A 22012-nucleotide genomic window follows, 5' to 3' on the forward strand; every position below is an offset into this window, starting at 1 on the left:
TCTTGGGAGCAGATACAGCGGAGGCAGAGGTATTGGGAATACGGGGTGGCATTTTTGCAAGAGGTAGGGAGGGAAGAGGTGTAATCCAGGTAGCTGTGCAAGTCGGTGGGTTTGTAATAAATGTCAGTGTCAAGTCGGTCGTCATTAATGGAGATGGAGAGGTCCAGGAAGGGGAGGGAGGTGTCAGAGATGGTCCAGGTAAATTTAAGGTCAGGGTGGAATGTGTTGGTGAAGTTGATGAATTGCTCAACCTCCTCGCGGGAGCACGAGGTGGCGCCAATGCAGTCATCAATGTAGCAGAGGAAGAGGTGGGAGGTGGTGCTGGTGTAATTACGGAAGATCAACTGTTCTACATAGCCAACAAAGAGACAGGCATAGCTGGGGCCCATACGTGTGCCCATGGCTACCCCTTTGGTCTGCAGGATGTGGGAGGATTCAAAGGAGAAATTGTTAAGGGTGAGGACCAGTTCGGCCTAACAAATGAGTGTCCAGTGGAAGACCTTGTACAAGGTTTTTACCTTGTAGAAAAGCATTGCCAGGGTGGGATGGATCTTTGAGAATGCTGGTAGCCTTTCCTTGACAGCGGGCCTGGTAGATGGATTCTATAGATGGGAGGTTTGTGATTGTTCGGGCCGAGTTCACCACTCTCTGTAACCATCTCTGATCTTGAATGGGGTTACAGTGCCATACCAGATAATGATACATCCAGACAGAATGCTCTCGATGGCGCATAAATGTTAACAAGGGTATTTGCCATCATGCGAAATTTCCTCAGCTGCCTGAGGAAGAAAAGATGTTGTTGGGCCTCTATAACCAGTATGTCCACATGAAGAGTCCAAGAAAGCTTATTGTGGCTGACCACTCCCAGGAGCTTGACACTCTCCACTCATTTCACTTCTGTGCTGTTAGTGTTAGGGGGCCATGAGTAACATCTCCCACCGAAAGTCAATAATGAGTTCTTTGGTTTTGCTGGCATTGAGAGTGAGGTCCCGTCTGTAGTCTGTTTTGTTGCCATTCGAGATTCGACCGACTATGGTGGTGTCATCAGCGAACTTGTAAATGGCATTCGTCTGGTATTTGGTGACGCAGTCATGGGTATACAGTGAGTACCTCTTCCAGTATTCTGGTTGTAGAGGGATAAGTGTTCATTCTTCTTCACAATTGACCTGTGCAATCTGTTATGCCAATGGAAGCCACATTGTGTTCCAAGCTCCAAGCCTCATTAATATTCATGTGGGTCAAATTGTCATTTTATGGGACGTTTCACATTTTCCAACATCTGTGGAGAGCAAGCAAAGAGTGTGTACTATCCGCTTCCTGGAGGTGGCAAAGATGATGGTGAGTAGGGCACATAATGGGCAACACGGTGGCACAGTGGTTAGCACTGCTGCCTCACAGCGCCTGTAGACCCGGGTTCAATTCCCGACTCAGGCGACTGACTGTGTGGAGTTTGCACGTTCTCCCCGTGTCTGCGTGGGTTTCCTCCGGGTGCTCCGGTTTCCTCCCACAGTCCAAAGATGTGCGGGTCAGGTGAATTGGCTAAGCTAAATTGCCCGTAGTGTTAGGTAAGGGGTAAATGTAGGGGTATGGGTGGGTTGCGCTTCGGCGGGTCGGTGTGGACTTGTTGGGCCGAAGGGCCTGTTTCCACACTGTAAGTCTAATCTAATCTAATAATTGAGCAAGACGACCCTGGAGGTATTCATCCTTGTCTTGCCACCTCAGCAACCGATTAAGCCCCTTGAGTTGTCTATTGCCAGTCATTTAAAGAACGCACCACCACCCACTCAATCATTTGCTGTCCCTGCAGGAAAGCAAAATTTCCCAGGAGAATGGGGTGACCTGCCTTCACAGTTTGAGGTGGAGTTGGCTCAGTTAGCCTCAATATGGACCAAGCAGGGGCAGGAATGGGGGAGGAGGTGGAGCAAGAGGATGGTTGTCAATGAAACACCTCTCCCTGCAAAGACAATCAATTAGCTTTGTGCTATTTAAGCCCATAAAGTTTGGGTCTCCAGTGACGATCTCTGGGAGGGTGAGACTTCATTATTGAGGCCAGTGATTCACCAAGAAAATCTCCAGCTAGCTTTCTCGTGGTTGATTGAAGCTTGATCCAATAAGTTTTGTTGGCAGTGAGGGAGGGGAGTCATGTATCCCCAAAAGGTGTCTGTTCCCACAATTGGTGTGTCCATCATTAAGTCTGGACAAGAAATACTAATTCATGTCTGTGACTTTTCATAACGGAGGGCTGACAAGGATTGCAGTGCAGAGTAGGAGTGTAAGGAGCCTGGAATAGCATATTTTAAGTCTCAGGCAACATTTTCTCTTTTTGATCTAAAAGATCATTTACATGGAGCGGTAGTTGAGGTGTGGATACTTTTCAATGCAAAGGTAAATAAGCACATGTGGGATAAAATATTATTATGGTCCTGGGTTAAATTCTATGGGTTAGTAAATTCCATATACTTTGGCATCTTCCCTCCAGTAGGCTTTACTGAGCACAGCGTCCTGTGGTGCACACTCTAGTTAAAATTCCATGGCAGTTTGGTTGTGCACTAGGGCTAATCTAGGCCCAGAATCGTCTTAGACTCACGAGGGTGCTGCATGTTTTCAAACAAGGAAAGATGGGATTTAACGCGGTTAATAATTTGGGTATTTTAACAACTTATTGGACAAATCGATTTAATTTCTTCCAGAGAAATCTGCTGAAGTTTTACAAGATGATCATTCCGAAGAAGGTAGAAGTATAAAAATGCAGAGCTGCTAATTGTTTGCCATTAATTTCTGGCCTGATTTACACACAATTTTGGGGGTTTTGAAATAAAAGTTTAAAATCTGAATTCCATTGTACAATATGACTAATTAACCTGATTGAATCAATTTTTAAAATTTGGTTATGTGATGATTTATTCACTTTATTAATCCTATTATAATGCATGTTTCTGATAAATAAAGCCTTGCTTCACACAATTCACCAGAGGGCCGAATTTTCAAAATGTATTCATTTATTTTGCTTTCGAATGCACTATTTTTGAGAAGCAATGTGGAAAAATGAGATAACAAGTTATAAGTAAGACGGATGCGTTTAGCAAAATAAAATGTAATTGCTGTGTGAAGATTGGACAGATCAGTCAGGGAGTTGACTAATCCGCGCCAAAAGCTGATTCTCATGTACAGAAAGTGGCATACTCTACAGCAAACAGTCATTGAAGCAGACAGAAAATCATTTTAAAAAGGGGAACTTCAGAATATGAGGACTGAGCTGCAAATTGGGATTAAACTTTATCTCTCATGTGCAAACAATTCTTAATGGGCCAATTATCTTTTATTTCTTTGCTACAACCTTGTAGGAGATTAGCAAAATGTATCCTCATAATTTGTGCCATTTGTTATAAGCGCTAACGCACCCTAATTGAATGCAAACTGATTATTCAAATGTTTACGCTGAGGAAGCAAAACAGCACGCTAAATGAAGTAAGTTTAACTTCCTAGGGAAACTCATGCTCATCATTCTAAGGGGCAAAACAACTATATGATTGTCTCTTCAATAATTGTACAAATGGATGCTGGAGTTGAAAAGTGTGGTGCTGGAAAAGCGCAGCAGGCCAGGCAGCATCTGAGGAGCAGGAGAATCGACGTTTCAGGCATAAGCCCTTCTTCAGGAATGAGCCTCATTCCTGAAGAAGGGCTTATGCCCGAAACATCGATTCTCCTGCTCCTCGGATGCTGCCTGGCCTGCTGTGCTTTTCCAGCACCACACTTTTCAACTCCGGTCTCCAGCATCTGCAGTCCTCACTTTTTCCAAATGGACGCTGCACAATTCCAGAGGGAAAAAACAACAATTCTGGTACCCTTTTTAAATGATGGCAACAATATATTAGGGCCATAAAAATAATTTTGATGTGGTTGACAGTAAGTGGTGCCAATTGGCCAGTAGGTGTGACAGATAAATGGGAAACCTGCCAAACACAGTCACAGATTGTAAGTAGAGGATGTAGCACAAACATGTATTGCTCTAGAAAGGCCAACTGATAACAGGCCACTTGTTCTCCTGTGCCCAATCCTTAGTACAGACTGTGCAATACGAGGGAGTGTTTTCAAGAGTTTGACCCACTACTGCACTGTCTGCTCATGTATTCTACATGAGGGAGATGAATAATTAACTTTTTTTAAATTTACAAACATTGTTCACCTCATTTGCTCCTCTGCTCAAAATAAATGAGCAACATTCCAGAATATCACATAAAACATTACATTCTGCATTGCTTAATGTTGGCTGGTTGCAGCCCACAGATAATGTTCCCATAGCCTGAACAGAACTGATTCCTGCACAGCATTTCCTTGTTTTGATCAGCCTTATTCCTTGCCTCATAGCATGTGGACGTATGAATGTATGTATGCCACATGGTCTGCACTGACCCAAGAGGGCATTTTACTGCCACCTTTTCAAGCTTAGAAGTCACACGACATCAGGTTATAGTCCTATAGGTTTTATTGAAATCTCAATCTTTCAGAGCACTGCTCCTTCAACAGGTGAAGTCACTTGTTGAACTATAACCTGGTGTCATGTGACTTCTGACTTTGTCCACCCCAGTTCCAACACCAGCACCACCACATCATGGTGACTTTTCAAGGGCAGTTAGAAATGGACAACAAATCCAGGTCCTGCAGGTGATGCTCAAATTCCAAGAAATAGTTTTGAAAAATTACTTTTTGCTTTCGCAGCAATTCCTCCTTATGCGCACCTTACATATCCCATTCTTTAATTCCCTTACCCATTTTGGCAAGAAGAATAGATGAGCTGATTACTATTTAAATGGAAAAGCTTTGGGCACCATGATTTTGTGGTTTTCCCTCAAGTCATCCACCCCTAACCTGGTACGGTGGCTCAGTGGTTAACACTGTTGCCTCACCAAGCCAGGGACCCGAGTTTGATTCTAGCCTTGGGTGATTATCTGTGCGGAGTTTGTACATTCTTCCTGAGTTTTCTCCCACTATCCATGGATGTGCTGGTTAGGTGAACTGGCTGTGCTAAATTGCCCATAGTGTTCAGGGATGTGCAGGTTAGGTGCATTAGTCAGGGGTAAATGTAGAGGAATGGGTCTAGGTAGGTTAGTCTTTGGTGGGTCAGTGTGAACTTGCTGGGCCAAATAGCCTGTTTCTACATTTTTTTAGATTCCCTACAGTATGGAAATAGGCCCTTCGGTTCAACAAGTCCACACCAACCGCCCGAAGAGAAACCCTATATTTACCCCTGACTAATGGCCAATTCATCTAACCTAGCTTCATTCCTGATGAAGGGCTTTTGCCCGAAACATTGATTTTCCTGCTCCTCAAATGCTGCCTGACCTGCTGTGCTTTTCCAGCACCACTCTAATCTAGACTCTGATCTTCAGCATCTGCAGCCCTCACGTTTGCCTAATTCACCTAACCTGCCTATCTTTGGATAGTGGGAGGAAACCCACGCAGACACAGGGAGAATGTGCAAACTCCACACAGACAGTCACCCAAGGCGGGAATCAAACCTGGGTCCCTGGTGCTGTGAGGCAGCAATGCTAACCACTGAGCCACCGTGCCACCCCAAACATTGGAGAGATTCTATTAACTCAGTTGTATTGCTAACTATATAGGTATTGAAAATTTCATAGTGTTAGACATCTCCAAGGAGTTTTTAGTTTCCTGACCTTCTGTCTCTTTTTCTTTTGACGAAGTCACCCATTCTCCTGCCATATCTACACTCTTTCCTGTAGTTTGACACTAGACCCGCTGCTGTCCCCTTCTCGGTTATGATGAGCAAGTCATTTTCTCCCAGAATCCTCCTCAGTCACTTCTCACTACTGCCCTCTGTTGATGTGCATTGATAAAGCGGAGAGTAAAATGGATCGAAAATAAAAATACTGCAGATGCTGAAAACAAGAACAAAGTGGAAACATTCAGCAGGTTAGGCAGCATCTCTAGAGAGAAATGGTATTTCCATTTCAGGGTGATTACTTTTCATCAGTTCTTTCAAGCCTTTTCATTGTTCTTGTCACAACAAAGTATGACCTTTGACACAATTTGACGTCTCAAATAGACTCATAACATAACATGCAATTGATTATGGGTGGCCTCAGATATATATGGCCCAGATCATCTCGGGACTGGTTGAAATTTGTCACTATGATCCTGCAACACACTCAGCCATTGCTTTGCTAATCAACATAGCTTCCAATGTAATGTCAGTCAACATGATTATAAGTACAAAATTGGTGGCAATGAAATAAATCCAAAGAGTCAGAACTATTTTGACATTTATATTCTTTCAATTATCTGTATTTATATGGTTCTTCATTCACCAACATTCTCTTGTACACAGGTTAGTACAGGAATTGTTGACTTTGTTGTCTTTCCACAGAAAAAGGGCAACTTTTTGACAAACACACCCAAGACAATGGATCGTCCACTGAAGCTTCTTCTGTGCCAGCTTGGGTCACCATGGCTAGGCAAAAGCAGAAAGGGTATCAGGTGCAGCATTTCAGCAAGCAAAATAAAATGTCAGCCCAGGAAACCAAAGCTACTACCGATGGTAACGGAGTGAATAAGGTAAAGTTGTGTAGTGCTGTCTCCTTCATTCCTCTTCTATATACACCCCACCTTATACTGATCATCAATCACTTCATTCTGAAATTGGTTCGGTACACCAAATAAAGGTTGAAGACTGATGTTCTTCAGTAATCTTAAGGACAAAATCAATTCTATAAAAGTTTTTTGTTAGGAATCTGTGGCCATGATGTTGAATCCTGGACTCCTAAAGTTTTGCATGTTGTGATTTTGTTTTCAGTTTTTGGTTCCAGTTGAATGACTGTTTAAATATAATATGAACAATAATGAGCAATGTACCACACTAAAAAAGAATTCAAACTAATTAAGCTCAGTTTGAATATTCCTATAAGGAATTCTGCCTAACGTAGGTGAGAAAGTGATTATTAAAATTGTATTTCTGATATTAAAAATTTTAAATGTTTAATGCAAGTCACAAAATCATACAGCATGGAAACAGACTCTTCGGTCTAACTCATCCATGCCAACCAGACATCCCAATCTGACAAGTCCCACTTGCCAGAATTTGGCCCATATCCCTCCAAACCCTTTTCTATTCAGGCATCCATCCAGATACTTTTTAAATGTTGTAATCGTATCCACATCCACCACTTGCTCTGGCAGCTGGTTCCATACACACATCACCCTCTTATGTGAAAAAGTTATTCCTCAGGTACCTTTTAAATCTTTATCCTCTCACCTTAAACCAATACCCTCGAATTTTGGATTCCCCCACCATAGGAAAAGGATCTTACTTATTTGCCCTATCCATGCCCCTCATGATAAATGAATTAGATAGCAACAAAGCTAGCCATATAAAGATTAACCAGTAGGAAATAAACCTTGTCTGATTAGACTTTCCTCTAGGTACAGTGGATATGTTGGTTTGCCCCTTAAATTGGTATTCTTGCAAGTTGTTCTGATGAGAGCAAGATGAAAAGCTTTGACAAAATGTACCTTTTTTCAACAATACCATAAGAACATTTTGACCCACATTAAAAATGGAGTAGGCAAGGTTTCTCACCATCAGCTCATATTTATAAAATTATTCCTTATGGGTAAACAGCAGTTATCATTTTCAATTATATTCCTTCGTTTTACATTTTAGACGGAGAACCAGGTTCCCGAGATGCTTATAAATGCATGTTTTCCTGTAGGAACCAGTAATTTTACTGTTCTCGTCAGCATAAAGTGGTCATTTCTCCTCATCTAATAATGTGAACAAATAAACTGAGCCATGCATATACAGACTTTCTAATCTTTAATTAATTTTATTTAAAATGTAAATTCAAAAGATAGATGCAGAAGCAGATCCTGATATAAATAGAATAACCTGTTCTAAGCAATGATGCTATCCTCCCGTGAAAGACAATTAAAGATTGTTAAATGACAGGGTTGAGAAGAAAACAACTATGAGAATGTTAAAAATCACACAACACCAGGTTATAGTCCAACAGGTTTAATTGGAGCACACTAGCTTTCGGAGCGACGCTCCTTCATCAGGTGATTGTGGAGGGCTCGATCGTAACATAGAATTTATAGCACATTTATAACAAATTTATATTATTTGCTATAAATTCTGTGTTACGATCAAGCCCTCCACAATCACCTGATGAAGGAGCGTCGCTCCGAAAGCTAGTGTGCTCCCAATTAAACCTGTTGGACTATAACCTGGTGTTGTGTGATTTTTAACTTTGTACACCCCAGTCTAACACCGGCATCTCCAAATCATGACAACTATGAGAATGACTGCTTGGGATTTGTATGGGATAAACTTTGTGGATAAATGGTCTTACCCACCCCATTTTATATGTTCATAGATTAAATCAAACAATGGATGAAGCAGACTGGCATGTGATCATGTTACATAGTGATCCACTGCAAAGGCCAAAGCTCTCGAAAATGGGTTCAAATCCCACCATGACAATTTATCAAATTTGAATTTAATTCATGCATCTCAAAAGCAAAGCTAATACTTATGATAATCAACAACTAACATTGATTGTTGTGGAGGCCCATTTGGTTCACTGTTGCCTTTTAGAGAAGGAAATCAGCCATTCTTACCCCAGCTGGCCTACATTTCACTTGCAATGTCTGGCAGCATCTGTGAAGAGAGATGTAGAGTTAATGTTTTGAATCTGGCTTGAGTCTCGTTCAGGAGAGTCTGAAGAAGAGTCATACCTGACTTGAAGTGTTAACTCCATTGCTTTCTCCACAGATGCTGCCAGACCTGCTGAGGTTGTTCAGCAATTTCTGTGTTTGTTTTTGAATTCCAGCATTCATAGTATTTAGCTTTTATTGTCAAAATGTGGTTAACTCTTAGCTGCCCTCTGAACAAGGACATTCAGGAATGGGCAACAAATGCCCATTTACTGTAAACAAATGGCAGCAAATGGGTATATTCTGTGCATGCGTTATATTTATACACCTCTTACAGTACCTGCAGCCTCCCAAATGTTCTTTTCCTTTTCAACATGTACCACTTATCATTAGAAACGAAAAGGACCCATAACCCAGATATTAGGAGTGCTATCAAACCTGACCAGAGTTCTTGGCATCGTGGTAATTTGAGTTGACTACATTGACCTCATTTATGCGTCTGCTATCAATTAAAAGTGAAGCCTACTCCAGACATGCCCATTAATTTATGCTCGCCACAAAAAGATATCTGCCATGCAAAGAGATAAAGTCAGTGCTACTGTCAATTTGCAGCAGAGTGGAAATCCATCCACACAACAGTGATTTAAGATTTGGCAAAATTTTAATAATTCATCACGGAGTCAAAATATTTCCAACACTGCTGATCTTTATAAACTGAGCAGCTCAAGCAAGATTAACTGCTGGCAAACAGAGACTGTTTGTAAGTGTCAGCCCAACAAGATTCAAATGTTTAACATTTTCAGGAGTACATGTGTGTCTCCCAGGCTTTGAGGCACTGCTGCAGCAGAATGTAATGAGGACAGTAAGATTAATATCCTTTCCTCCTTGAACTTTTCAGCATATCAAAAGACTTGTTTTCACTAAACTAGGGATTCTGGCTTCCTAACAATAATTTTTAATGAAAAGCAGCCTGAGGTTGGTAGTCCATTGAAGAATGCAGCTCTCATATATACTGCACAATTTGTTACAGCACAATTATTTACTGACCCCCAAATAGAGCTTATAATTAGGAACACTATGTGGAAGGAATTTGATTTACATCAACTGTTACCAAGCAGTTGAAGGGAGTGGTTGAAAAGTAGACCTTATTTCCCACAGTAATGAAATGAGCAGCGTTTGTGCACTTCCTCCTGTAATTAGTAATTCAACTGTTACGGAAATACGATATGTTGTGTTTTGGAATTTGGATTTAAATGAGAAATAGATGGATATGAGTCAGCTCTATGAAGGTCATTTTTTAAACAGGTCAGAAAGCAATTTGGAAGAGTGCGCTAAGTACGTCAATGCCAGGAAATCAAGGGACTACAGTTACTGCCTGATAGGACCCCTACACTGATAATAGATATAAGGTTTTCACTGCTGAATTTACAACAGAAAGCCATTAGATTAGTTTGACTTCAGAGTGGAAGGCTCAAGGTCTCAGTTCAGAAAAACTGAGAGCTCGGATCAGAAAAGATGACAGCTTCTTTTAGCAGGAGTGGCCCATTCGGCCCCTCAAGCTTGTTCCAAACAAGATGTACGTTTTAGGGGAGCCAAAGTGTTTTCATTTGTGGAGCTTCTGCATTTTAATAACTTGAATTGAAATTGCCAAGTTGTTAAACTTTAAAAAGTTTAGATCTTCAGATTTATGAAAGATTTATGCCAGAGGACCTGGAAAGGGATCGTGAAACTGTTTCTACAGTCCAAGGAAAAACACAGAGGATGGAGTTAGTTAACAAAAGCTTACCATTAAAATCAGAGTAAAATTTCTCTGGAATGGAGTAAAGGGGCAGCACTGAAGGACAAGTTGAAATTTTTTTCACAGTTTTTGTTAAAAGTTTCCTAATTGTCTTATGTTTATATATAGCTTTGATGTTTTTATGCTGTTTGTTTTATACATTTGTGTTCTGTTGTTTAAGAAAATCTGCAGATTTATGTGAATACATTTCAGTGATTAACTACCACAATCACCAACTATAAAAATTAAACATCTGACCTATCAAGACAGGTTTCATTCCGGAATCTGACGTGTCCAACTGTTACCATCAACTGGGATCTCTTAACATCACAAATGGTTGTTAGCCTTTCAATAACTTCTGTGTGATTGTAGCCCAGGTAGTTTAAACAGGAAGCCTGAACATAAGAAAGACTGTATTATTATCCCACTGTTATTCTTATATGATTTTTCTATGATATTATATTAAATGAACATGATTTATACAACCTGGTTATCTCAAGGTGATTGACCATTATTATCAGGCTCAGAACTTTCACAGTATCAAAGCACTCTAAGTTTTAGAAGGAGACTGTTCTATCTTTATACTGCAGCATGGCTTTGGGCTGTGCAAACGCATTTCTTCTAGTTATTGTTATGATCCCAGCTGATGTTATTTTGGGTGTCAAGTCTTGGACTGAAATCTAGTTTCTTAGATCATAGTTAACTTTTATTTTATTTAACAAGGTGGGCTTTCACAGCATCATAACTCCGCAATGCTGCAGATTTGGATTTAACAATAAACCAAAAGTTTATTATGCAAAATTAACTAAAACAAAAATAGAGTAAACCAAACTATTTACTTTATAAGTGAAAAGATTCAAAGCACACAGTAAAAGATAATCCCACGTATCCCAACAGCATCATTTTACAGTATCCAAATAACAGAGAGTTTCCTTCTCTCTCACTTTTGTAGGTTTGACTTGTTTGAATCTTTTGATTCCTGATATTAAGAGTTTAATAGCCTTTTTCTTGATGGCTCACACAACTTATCTTATATTTTCTCAGCTTCAAATAATCCCTTCAGGGTTCTAACTAAACACACCTGGTCAGAATGTTCAACTAAAACCCTTACACTGAGGTTACTAATTTCCTAACTGTTCTGAACTATCTCCTTTCTTCAGGAGAAACTGTAATTACTTCTAACTCCAAACATGCCTTTTTTTTAGATGAAACCACAAAGCATTACAAACTCTCAGGTTTCCACCTAAGCAAAAAAAAAAGTATTCCTGATTCTTTTAAATCAAATAATGCTTTTTAATATTTTATCTGTCCAACTGTAAAACTCTCACAATGCAAACAAATCCCCTTTATCACTCCAGGGACTACCTCTCATACTGTTTAAAAAAGTTGCTGCTCTAAATACCAACAAATTAATGTGACTTTGGTTTAATTCTTAATTAGATGCTGAGAGACCATTTGGTATGTGGGATTAATGATGTATCCATGCAAAAGGCACGCGCACTCACACACACCTTACAGTACGTTATGGATGACCCCACCAACTGAGGTCATTTCTCCACCTAATGATGATCTGCTCATGAAACTTCCTAACTTTCACCATTATCTCTCATGCAGGCTTATTATTGTCCTGCGGTGGCTCTCCACCTATCCTTAAGTGTTTGATTCCTTGCAGGTTGCTTACAAACAGAATATGTTATCTGTATGTTTATGTTTTGTTCAGGGGTGTTGTGTCACAGGGCATTAAAACTTGCTGTAGACAGGGAGAGCCTGATGGGAGAATGGTCAAGAATCTAATACACAGCAAGTCCTTTCTTTTAATAAATGCCTAATCACATTGAACGTAGAAATCCTGTACATCATGCAGTCTCTAGATTGTGAAGTTAAGAATAGAAACTACTGGATGAAGTAGTGCTGTATGAACACTTAATGCATTTGCTTAACATTGCTGTGATAACTATTGTAAAAGAGCATGTAGTCCATGGATATTTGTCACATAAAAGAGGCCATATAGGTAGAAACCAAAAACACTAAATGGGCAAACACACTGTTAGGTGTATACTCTTGCTGCCGAGTCAGGAAGAAACCGAGGATCAAATATGTAATCAAATTTCAAAGGAGTGTAAAAATACAAACACAGTAATAGGAGTTTTTAAGAACCAAATATTAACTGGGATAGATTTATGGAAGGAGGCAGCAAAAGTCTTAGATTGCACCCAACGGAATGTTTTTAACTAATATATAGAAATCGAAACAAGCAGGTAGTTCTGGACCTAAGATTCGAAATCAGACTGGGTAGGTGTAACGCGCATCAGTAGACAGTGATTATAAGTCCTTAAATTTAGAATAGTTTATGGAGAATGATAAAGATAGAGCAGGAATAAAAGGTTCTAATTTGGGGGAAAGGCAAATTTTGCTAAGATTTGCTCAGTGGACTAGAAACAGCTACTTGCAGATAAAACTGTCTAAGTAGTGAGAGGCATTTGTGGAGAAACTAGTGAGAGTACAGGCAAATACATTTCTGTAAAGACAAGGGTGAGGCCAAGACTGAAGGAGCCTGGATGTTAAAGGTTAGGATTTTAAAAAAAGGAGAAGCTTATGGCACTTACTGAGGACTCAATATGGCAGAGACACTACAGTAAAGTACAGGAAGAACATGAAAGAGGAAATTACAAAAGCAAAGAGAGTGCATAAGAAAGTAATGGTGGGCAGAATAAAGGAAAACACCAATGAGTTCTTTTTTAGACAGTATAAACAATAACAGAACCATTACCCCTTAGGGACTATCGAGGTACTGTGTACGTGGAGTTGGAAACCACGGGCACAATCCTCCATGAATGCTTTCTGTCAGTCTTCACAATGAAAAATGATGACGCAGGTATAGATATCAAGGTGGAGGACAATGAAAAATAAGAAAAAAAAAATTACCATAGAGAGAGTGAGACAGTGCGAGAGTGTTTAAAAGCCTTAAAAATGGATAAATCTATACTTAGGATCATACGATCCCAACAGCGTGGAAGCAGGCCATTCAGCCCATCAAGTCTACACTGATCCTCTGAAGAACATCCCCCACCCAGACACACCTCCTTACCCTATCCCTGTAACCCTGCATTTCTCATGGCCAATCCACTTAACCTGCACATATTTGCACTGTGGGAGGAAACCGGATCACCCAGAGGAAACCCACACAGACACGGGGAGAACATGTAAACTCCACACAGACTGTTTCCCCGAGGCTGGAATCAAACCTGGGTCCCTGGCGCTGTAAGGCAGCGGTGCCAACCACTGAGCACCATATTATCCAGGATGAGGGACGTATCAGGCTAGTTAGAGAGGCAGGGGAGGAGATCTCAGGGGTCCTGACAGTAATTTACAAATCCACTGTGGCTGCAGGTGAGGTATCAAAGGAGGGAGGATTGCTATTGTTGTCCCATTATTTAAAAATGGAGGAAGGGATAGACCAAAAAATTACAGGCAACCCAATCTGGTGGGAAACTTATTAAAAAGAATTCTGAAGGACAGAATACATTTGCACCTGGAGGCACAGATTAATCTGGGATAATCAGCAAGAATTTGTTAATGGAGTTTGACAAATTTGTTTGAATTTTTTTGAGGAGGTAACTGAGAATGTTAATGAGGGTAATGTGTTTGATGTGGTCTACATGAACTTCAGCAAGGTTCTTGATAAGGTCCGTCATGGCAGTTTAAGACCCCATGGCAAAGGCATAGAGTACATTGAATCCAAAATTTGTGAGCATTTGGTAGAGGAATGGTTCTGTGATTGGGACTCTAGTGGGGTACTGTAGGAACTGGTGTTGGGCCTTTGTTGTTTGTGGTGGATAGTAATGATTGGGACTTAGGTGTTGGGCGTTTGATCAAAAAGTTTGCAGATGAGCAGTGAGGAGGACAGGTGTAACCTGCAGGAGGGTATTGGTGGACTGGGCAGCTGGACAGAGCAGTGACAAATGGAATTCAGCTGGAAAGGTGTTGGATAATACATTTGGGCGGGCATAATAAGGCAAGGGATAGCACTATGAATTGTAGATCCTGGAAAGTAGTGAAGATCTGAGGGATTTTGGTGTGCATATCCACTGATCCCTGTAGGTGGAAGGGCAGGTAGAGAGTGTGGTTAAGATGGCATATGTGGTACATGCCTTTATTGGCCAAGGTATAGAATATGAGAGCAAGGCAATTATGCAGCGACTGTTTAAAACCTTTGTTAGCCAGACTGGAGTATTGTATGCAGCTCTGGTCACACAGTATAGGAAGGATGTGTTCACACTAGAGTGGCTGCAGAGAAGATTTCCCAGGATGTGGCGTGGATTGGAGTATTTGAGCAATGAGGAAAGTTTGGATAGGCTGCAGTTGTGTTCCTTGGGAACAGCAAAGTTCAGAGAAGTCATGATAAGAGATGTGTAAGATTATGTGGGGCATAGATAGGTTGGATAGGAAGGCAGTTTTTCTGTTAATTATGGGGTCAGTAACCAGGTGGCATGGATTTAAGGTATGAGATAGAAAACTCAGCGTAGAGTTGAGGAGAATTATTTTCACTCAGAGGGTAGAGGGAGTCTGAAACTCATTGCTTGAAAGAGTGGTTGTATCAAAACTCTCATAACATCTAAGCAATATTTAGACAGACACTTGCGTTGCTATAGTCTCCGGGTCTGTGGACCAAGAACTGGAAAATGAGATTAATGTAGTCAGATCTTTATTGGCTGGCAAGGGCACAATAGGTCAACTAGCCTCATTCTGTGCCAGTAACATCACAGGTATATAAGTATAGTATAATATGCACTTTATATCACACTGATTTCAGGTGATAGTTGCTTGTTCTTTGTTATGGAGAGTGTTTATTCTTTTAATACAACAATAATATAGTTCTCCAAAAGCAAAATACTATTGATGCGGGGATGTCTAAAGAAAAGCCAAAACGCGGGATAACTCAGCAGACCTGGCAGCGTCTGGGGAGAGGAAGAGTTGACTTTCAGCATAGTTCTGAATAGCGTTACACCAGAAGACATTTCTGTTTTTATGTTTTTGTACACAATTTATGACTTTGCTGTATAAAACTGCAAATTCCATTAAAATCTTATAACCTTTTCATTATTAGGAGACCTTAAAGTCATCAACTGAACTGAAAAGCAATCACCATAAGTCATCATCATCTTGCAAACCTCAAGAATGCAAACTGGAGCTGAAGTCGAGTGTTGCGGAGCCTCACCAGAATGTTTCTCCGATTCCCAGTCCTGTGACAGGTAAACCTAAAGACAACAAGTTGCATTTATTCAGTGCATTCAACTAATAGACCATGGCACAATCAGGAATGACTGTGAAGAGGCTTAAACAAGGCAGTGCAATTTCACCAGGTTGGTCCCTGGGATGAGAGGGTTATCCTAGGATGAGAAATTGGCTCCATATTCTCTGGAAAGTAGGAGAAACATTCAAAATTACGAGGGGAATGACAGGGTGAATACTGTGAAAATGTTTCAATTGTTATGTAAGTTGTATTCCTAAATGAGATACATGGTGCCGGGTACGCTGTAACTGACAGCAATATTCTGCCCTTCATCTCATTAATTATTACAACTCGACTGTACTGTGCCAAGTTTCAGAAATGTTATGGCAGAGAAGGAGGTGAGTCAGCCCATCATGTCTGCGCTGGCTGTCTAAATGAGCATCATGACTTATTGCAATTTTCCTTCCTTTTCCCCTTTCACTTATACATTGTTTCTATTTAGTGACAATTAATGACTTAGTGACTTCATTGCATGATACCCATAGCAAAGGTACTCACCACTGCTTGGAGATGTGACACACAAGAGTTGGTGCTGTGTTTGAACACCAGCTATGCACCACCTCAGATGGTGCAAGCCAAGAAATGTCCCTCACACTGTGGCACTGAGCCACTGCATTCAGGTCTTGGCCCAGAACAGAAAGTTACCTCATCAGTTAGCCCACAGAGACTTGGAAGTGCTGGTGGACAGGGTGATTCGGAGAGGAGGGCAGTGCTGGATTCTGCTGACCAGCAAAGGAGACTCCACCATCTGCCCCAGTCAGCCTACAGCGAGATAGCTGCTCGGGTCAATGAAGTCTCCTGGGTGAAACACAAGACACAGCAATGCAGGGAGCAGGTGAATGACATTCTGCATTCTACAAGGGCAAGTAGCACCATCTTCTCTCTGCTACCTCACACCCACAGAGCCACCTCTCACACTAACTATGCCACAGCACACCCATCTCACTAAGACTCTCAATGTTGCATGCAGCATGTCCACTCTTACCCATCTGATCCTCTCAAACTATTAACCGAACCTGCCAATTGCACTTGCAACCCACTCGCCGGGAGCACCTTAAGACCTCTCCTCCTCCTGCATCACCATGGATGTTCTTCTATCCACACCATCCTACTGAAAGCCTCTCTTGATTACCTCGGAGGAAAAAAACTGACACAGCCCTGGATTAATGTTTCCACCACACCTCATGGTCTACATTTGGCCCAAAATTGACGTTTTTCCCCACTCTCAGGCATGAACTACCGACTGGCTGTTCAGGGGAAAAGCTAAATAGGAAAAGGCAGTTTAAACTTGTAAGCCTCTGTGAATGGCTGTATATCCTTTTTTAATGGCAGGTATACACATTGTTATTAATTGTTACTTTATTTGCAGTAAATAAGCATTCATCGGCATCGTCACAGAAAACTAATGACAAAGATTGGAGAGATCAACACAACAAAGATAAAGCCTCTTCCTCATCCAGTCAACCGTCGTGGATGGAACTTGCCAAGAAAAAGGCGAAAGCGTGGAGTGACATGCCACAAATAATCAAGTAACCTTCCGCACAAGACCTTCAAGTCATACCTGGAATCCTCATAGCTGCTAGTTCTTGGACAAACAATAGACTGTCCATCATGTTGATTGACAATAAGTTAGAATCCTGTGTTGATGAAACGTAGGTCAACTTAATGTTCTGTTGTTTTTTTTTCTCAAAAGTAGGGTTTCCTCAGAATACTACATCTAATGTCTGAGGGCACAAATTCTGGTGAGGGGCTGAGAGTGCTGGTAATCACACAAAAAGTGCAACGCAGATTCCTGACGGGATGATTGCAAGACCATGTTCCTTCATGTCATGTTTTGGATCCACTTGACTGGGCCAGTCTAGGAAATAAGTGTCAGTTTTATTTGTGCCCTGGTAGGTGATTGTAGTGAAAGCGTTGTGCTTGGAATTAACTTGCTGCATTTGTTTAGGGTTCAGGAGGTGCTTTATGACAGAGTGTGATGTATGTTCAGCAAAACTAAGAAAGGGGGAGAAAGTTGGCTCCTTCTAACAAACATTTTTCAACTACTTTTAATTTCAATTGATCCAGAAGTGTTTTGTTGTCTTCAAAGAGAATCCTGTAGCATTAAAAAATGTTTTGGATCAGGTGTAAAAAGTTATTTGTATGCTTGTAATTTTAGCTTAACATTTTGTAATGATTTATCATTCTGTAATTTAATTATATTATTGTTCAAACAAAATATACAAAGACTCGGTAAAATGTGGGAAATATATATTATGGATACCTAAGTTAACATTTGATCAGTTTCTCTCATGATAGATATAATCTGTTATTGGGTTTGCTTAGCATTTCAAATTTTGGTTTTATGTACTTGTTTCTTGATTCCAAGTAAGTCGGAGTGTGTGTGTCTGTGTCTGTGTGTGTGTGTCTGTGTGTGCATCTGTGTGTGTGTGTGTGTCTGTGTGTGTGTGTGTGTGTCTGTGTGTCTGTGTGTGTGTGTGTCTATCCTTTTGAGTCTTTGTGCAGCTGCTGCTTTACTCAGCAGTGTTGCTTGATATCAGGATATCCAAATTCGAACAGAATATTTGGGTACCTGGATCAATGGAATCTTCGGTGGATGGGAACATGGGAATTGCAGAATGAGGAAAGCAATCCAAGTTAATCCTGATCATCACATGATACAACGATAACAGAATGATCAGTTAATGTTGAACAAACCTGGCAATGCAGTGAGGAACATTTCTCGTGGTGGGGGAGCATTGGGAACCATAGGTCCAAAATAATTGTTCCTCTCATGCATGTTCCACTTACTGTGTATTGTGTGGTTAGTGAAGCATTCACCTCCTGGAATCTTGGCACTGTTACTAAATATAACTAAATGTATGCTGCCTGACACCCTATTCTGTAAGGCCACAGTTGAATTGGTACAATGTTACTTCCTCAATGTAAGAGAATGTGCATATTCTGTTAATAACAGAATAGAGTAGACCTACAGGAGAGGAGTGAGCATTTGCACAGGAAACTCTGTAATTTGAAGAATTTTGTAGGAAACTAACAATATCTTCCCAGCCTGCATTTAAATACTTGTAACAATGCAAATTGCACTAGATGTTTTATCTTCTAATTATTTTATCATATTCAAATATAGTGAAAACTTTAGTATGCAAAGACATACCTGCCAAACTATTATCCTAAATTGCCAGAAGTTATCCTAAATTGCCAGAAGTTAAGTCTCACTGTGATACAGTTACATTGGTACATAGAATTGCAATATTTTAGAGCAAATCATAGACAACATGCATTTTGCAAAAGTACTAAACCATGTATCTTAAGTTCATCGACTCATATTTTGCATATTATCTATCTGGTGATAGTTTCACTCCATACATCCACTGTTAAGAATGCAACTTTGAACAGTTTACCTGAGATTATTGCACTAGGCAGTGAAAGTTTTTTTTTGTCAATCACAAATTGAGTTTTGCAGCTTCCTTTACTCATTCAACTTGTGTTCAGTATCATATGCATGTTATCAGCAATGCAACTATTTCTGCCTATTGGTACACGTATATGTATTTCTGTACCTGTATAAATATTTAGAGGACTGTGTACAGCATCATGCACAGTACCTGACTCTGTTATTATGTCGTGTAATGTATGTTCATGCTGATTGAGTGTCCAAATCAGTCAGCTCTTTGTGTGGTGAATTGCTACGGGGAAAGTTTGAATGCTCATAATGCACTTCAGGTACATGTATTTTTTACTGGTTGTTCACTCTTAAGTGAAGTAGTGGGCATCTTCCAGAGTGAATATTAGTAAGGGGGTTACAGTATGAAAATAGCAGCTTTTTTATCCCCAAGGAGTCAATGTTAGAAATTTCTATTGCATATTTCGCTTTACACAGGAAGGCACTGGATTGCTATAAAATTATATAATCCATCTGACTGGTCCTGAAGTTTAAACATGATGTACTATGTACTGTTTTGTCTGTACAGTGCCGTTCTACATCATCAGATTGACCTATCATAGAAATGATGGCTGAATGACAGAATGTCACGGTGTTGGTTCAGAGTGCCATGGAGTGGCGGTAGAGTTTGATTCCCCACTCGTAGTGTCTCCTGCAATACCACAAGGCAGTGTGAAGCTGAAGCCAGAGACATCTCCAGGGCAAATAAATAGAAAGAATTAATAGTTTAATCCAAAAGCTGATCTTGATTTCGAGTTCCATTTGCAAGGAGGCCCAGAAATGTATTGTCTGGCTAATTCATGGCTGCATTTGCAACAGGGTCCGGACAAGCCAGTGAAGATAAACTACGAGAATAATAGGGAGAGCTTTGCCATTTAAAAATAAATGTTGCTTTGAAATAAGTGTGCAATGTGGGAGTAAAAGTGTGCAGCAAATGTTTTATTGGAAAATTATCTGCATTCAACCAATGATTTTCAAATAGACCAAAGCCTTCCACAATGAGGCATCTCAGGCAATTTTACCCTTAATATATTCACATGATATTTCTCTGCTAATTTAATGTAAATTCTACCCTATTTAAAACAAACAGGTTGACATCTCCGTTATAACAGTGGATGGTGAAATATTGTATGAATGAATTAATAGTTCGACTACTAATATTGCAAACAGCAATTGCCAAGTCTGTTAAGTTGCCACATCTCCACATGTAACTTTGAACTTACTGTTTGGTTGTACCCTTAATTTATAAACACCTGAATGAAGACACAGCTTATGCACTGAATATTAAAGTACGGTTCATTCTTAAGGATAGTAAATCCATTCAGGAATTATAGTTTGTTCAGTGTCGTCCTATAGTATTTGTTTTGATATCCTGTAACGACAAACCTGTGAGATTCTGTAGGATTTGTGAATAGGTGATTTGATAGGGGTGTGTGTTTTGCATATTTGATGTTTTTATGTTCACTAACTTTGCCAATTGGATGTCAGTAAAGCTGGCACAGCTGCAAGGTCTCCAATCTGATGAGCTTCAATCTAATACTACTGTGTGATGCACCAGACTGTTAAACAGCCTTACCCTTATGTTGCTAAATTTATACTACCTCTCCCTACTTTTATATTGTTAGAACTCCGACTTATTAAATCATGATGGAAATTAAAAGACTATTTTTTACTAATCTAAAATATGGAACTTTGTATTGAATGCAGTGATTTAAAATTGCACTTGCAACCACTAGCTAAGATATGTTTGTGTGATGTGATAACATGAAAATTCAATGTTGTCGCTGGACGTCTCAGTAAAATCTAATTGTGACCATTAGAAATTTCTTGTGGTTATATTTAGGTATTGAATTACAGTGAAGACTGAAGTTGGGCATGTGAAATTTTCTTAGTGTGTCTACTAAAATAGAAAACACCCACATTGATAAGCTACTAACCTTGGTTTTGGAAAGTGCATTTTGAATTCAAAGTGAATATTAAGGTACTCAAGGTTATAGATTGTGGAGCGAACAATTTCAGATCATGAACTAAAGTATCTCATAAGCAGAGCAAAGACAATTTTCAAACACATAGCACTTATTGCTTCACTCAGGATACCTTAAAGCACATCACATGCGTAGACAGCCTGATTTAATGACCCACCATCCTGTCTCAAGGACCAACGCACTCCATTCCACCACCACACCCTCAAATAAAGTGGCCAATTGGTTTAGTTAAGGCAGTGTGCCCTGCCTTAAAGAGATAGGTTTATGCCCGAAACGTTGATTCTGCTGCTCCTTTGATGTTGCCTGACCTGCACCACACTCTTGACTCAAAGAGCTGTCAGCCAGTTCAGAGGCAGGTCACTAATGCCTCCTGGGGTTTGTTGAGGTAAAAACTTCTTCAGTCCTATAGGGAGAGCTGCTGCACTTTGTTTGAACATGGGTCTGTTCCACCTCTGGTTCTACCTCTACCCAGAAGCAGTGGGCGATATTTTCCTATCAACCTTTTTCAGAGATGTTACTCCACACTTCTGAAGCAGGTGGGACTTGAATATGGGCCTCCTGGTTTGCGGGTAGGGACACTGTCACACCACCAGAGGAGCTCTTCCAGCTGCAGGGGGATGAGGCCCACTAAGTGAGAGTCAATTTCCCACTCAAGGGTCTGAATTGGCCCATTGATGGGTGTGGTGTTCAAGTGACCCCCCCAGCCATCCACCTTCCTCTTCTGTTCATGCTTATGGCTATACAGGATGGGATGGATAGGTGGGCACTCCATCCCTAGTCCCACCAGAGGAGGGGTGTTAAATCCAGTCTGTAGACTATTCCTTTTGGAGACTACGTGATAA

At 40.4% G+C, this 22012-nt stretch overlaps 1 protein-coding gene across 5 annotated transcripts in view; it reads left to right on the plus strand.

Annotated features, from left to right (window-relative positions):
- The window catches only part of LOC132816523 (CRACD-like protein), a 153606-nt gene extending 132738 nt beyond the window's left edge, over positions 1-20868 (plus strand). For 4 of the 5 annotated variants that reach the window (XM_060826223.1, XM_060826220.1, XM_060826224.1 and 1 more), the window contains 4 exons: positions 2691-2732; positions 6389-6576; positions 15558-15702; positions 17113-20868. In XM_060826223.1, the coding sequence (XP_060682206.1) occupies positions 2691-2732; positions 6389-6576; positions 15558-15702; positions 17113-17276 (539 nt within the window). In that variant the 3' untranslated portion in view covers positions 17277-20868. The remainder of the gene's footprint in view (positions 1-2690; positions 2733-6388; positions 6577-15557; positions 15703-17112) is intronic. The other variant, XM_060826222.1, reaches the window with a different exon arrangement.
- Positions 20869-22012: the final 1144 nt, after the last annotated feature.

This window comes from Hemiscyllium ocellatum, chromosome 6 (assembly GCF_020745735.1).
Source record: "Hemiscyllium ocellatum isolate sHemOce1 chromosome 6, sHemOce1.pat.X.cur, whole genome shotgun sequence".
Taxonomy (NCBI): domain Eukaryota; kingdom Metazoa; phylum Chordata; class Chondrichthyes; order Orectolobiformes; family Hemiscylliidae; genus Hemiscyllium; species Hemiscyllium ocellatum.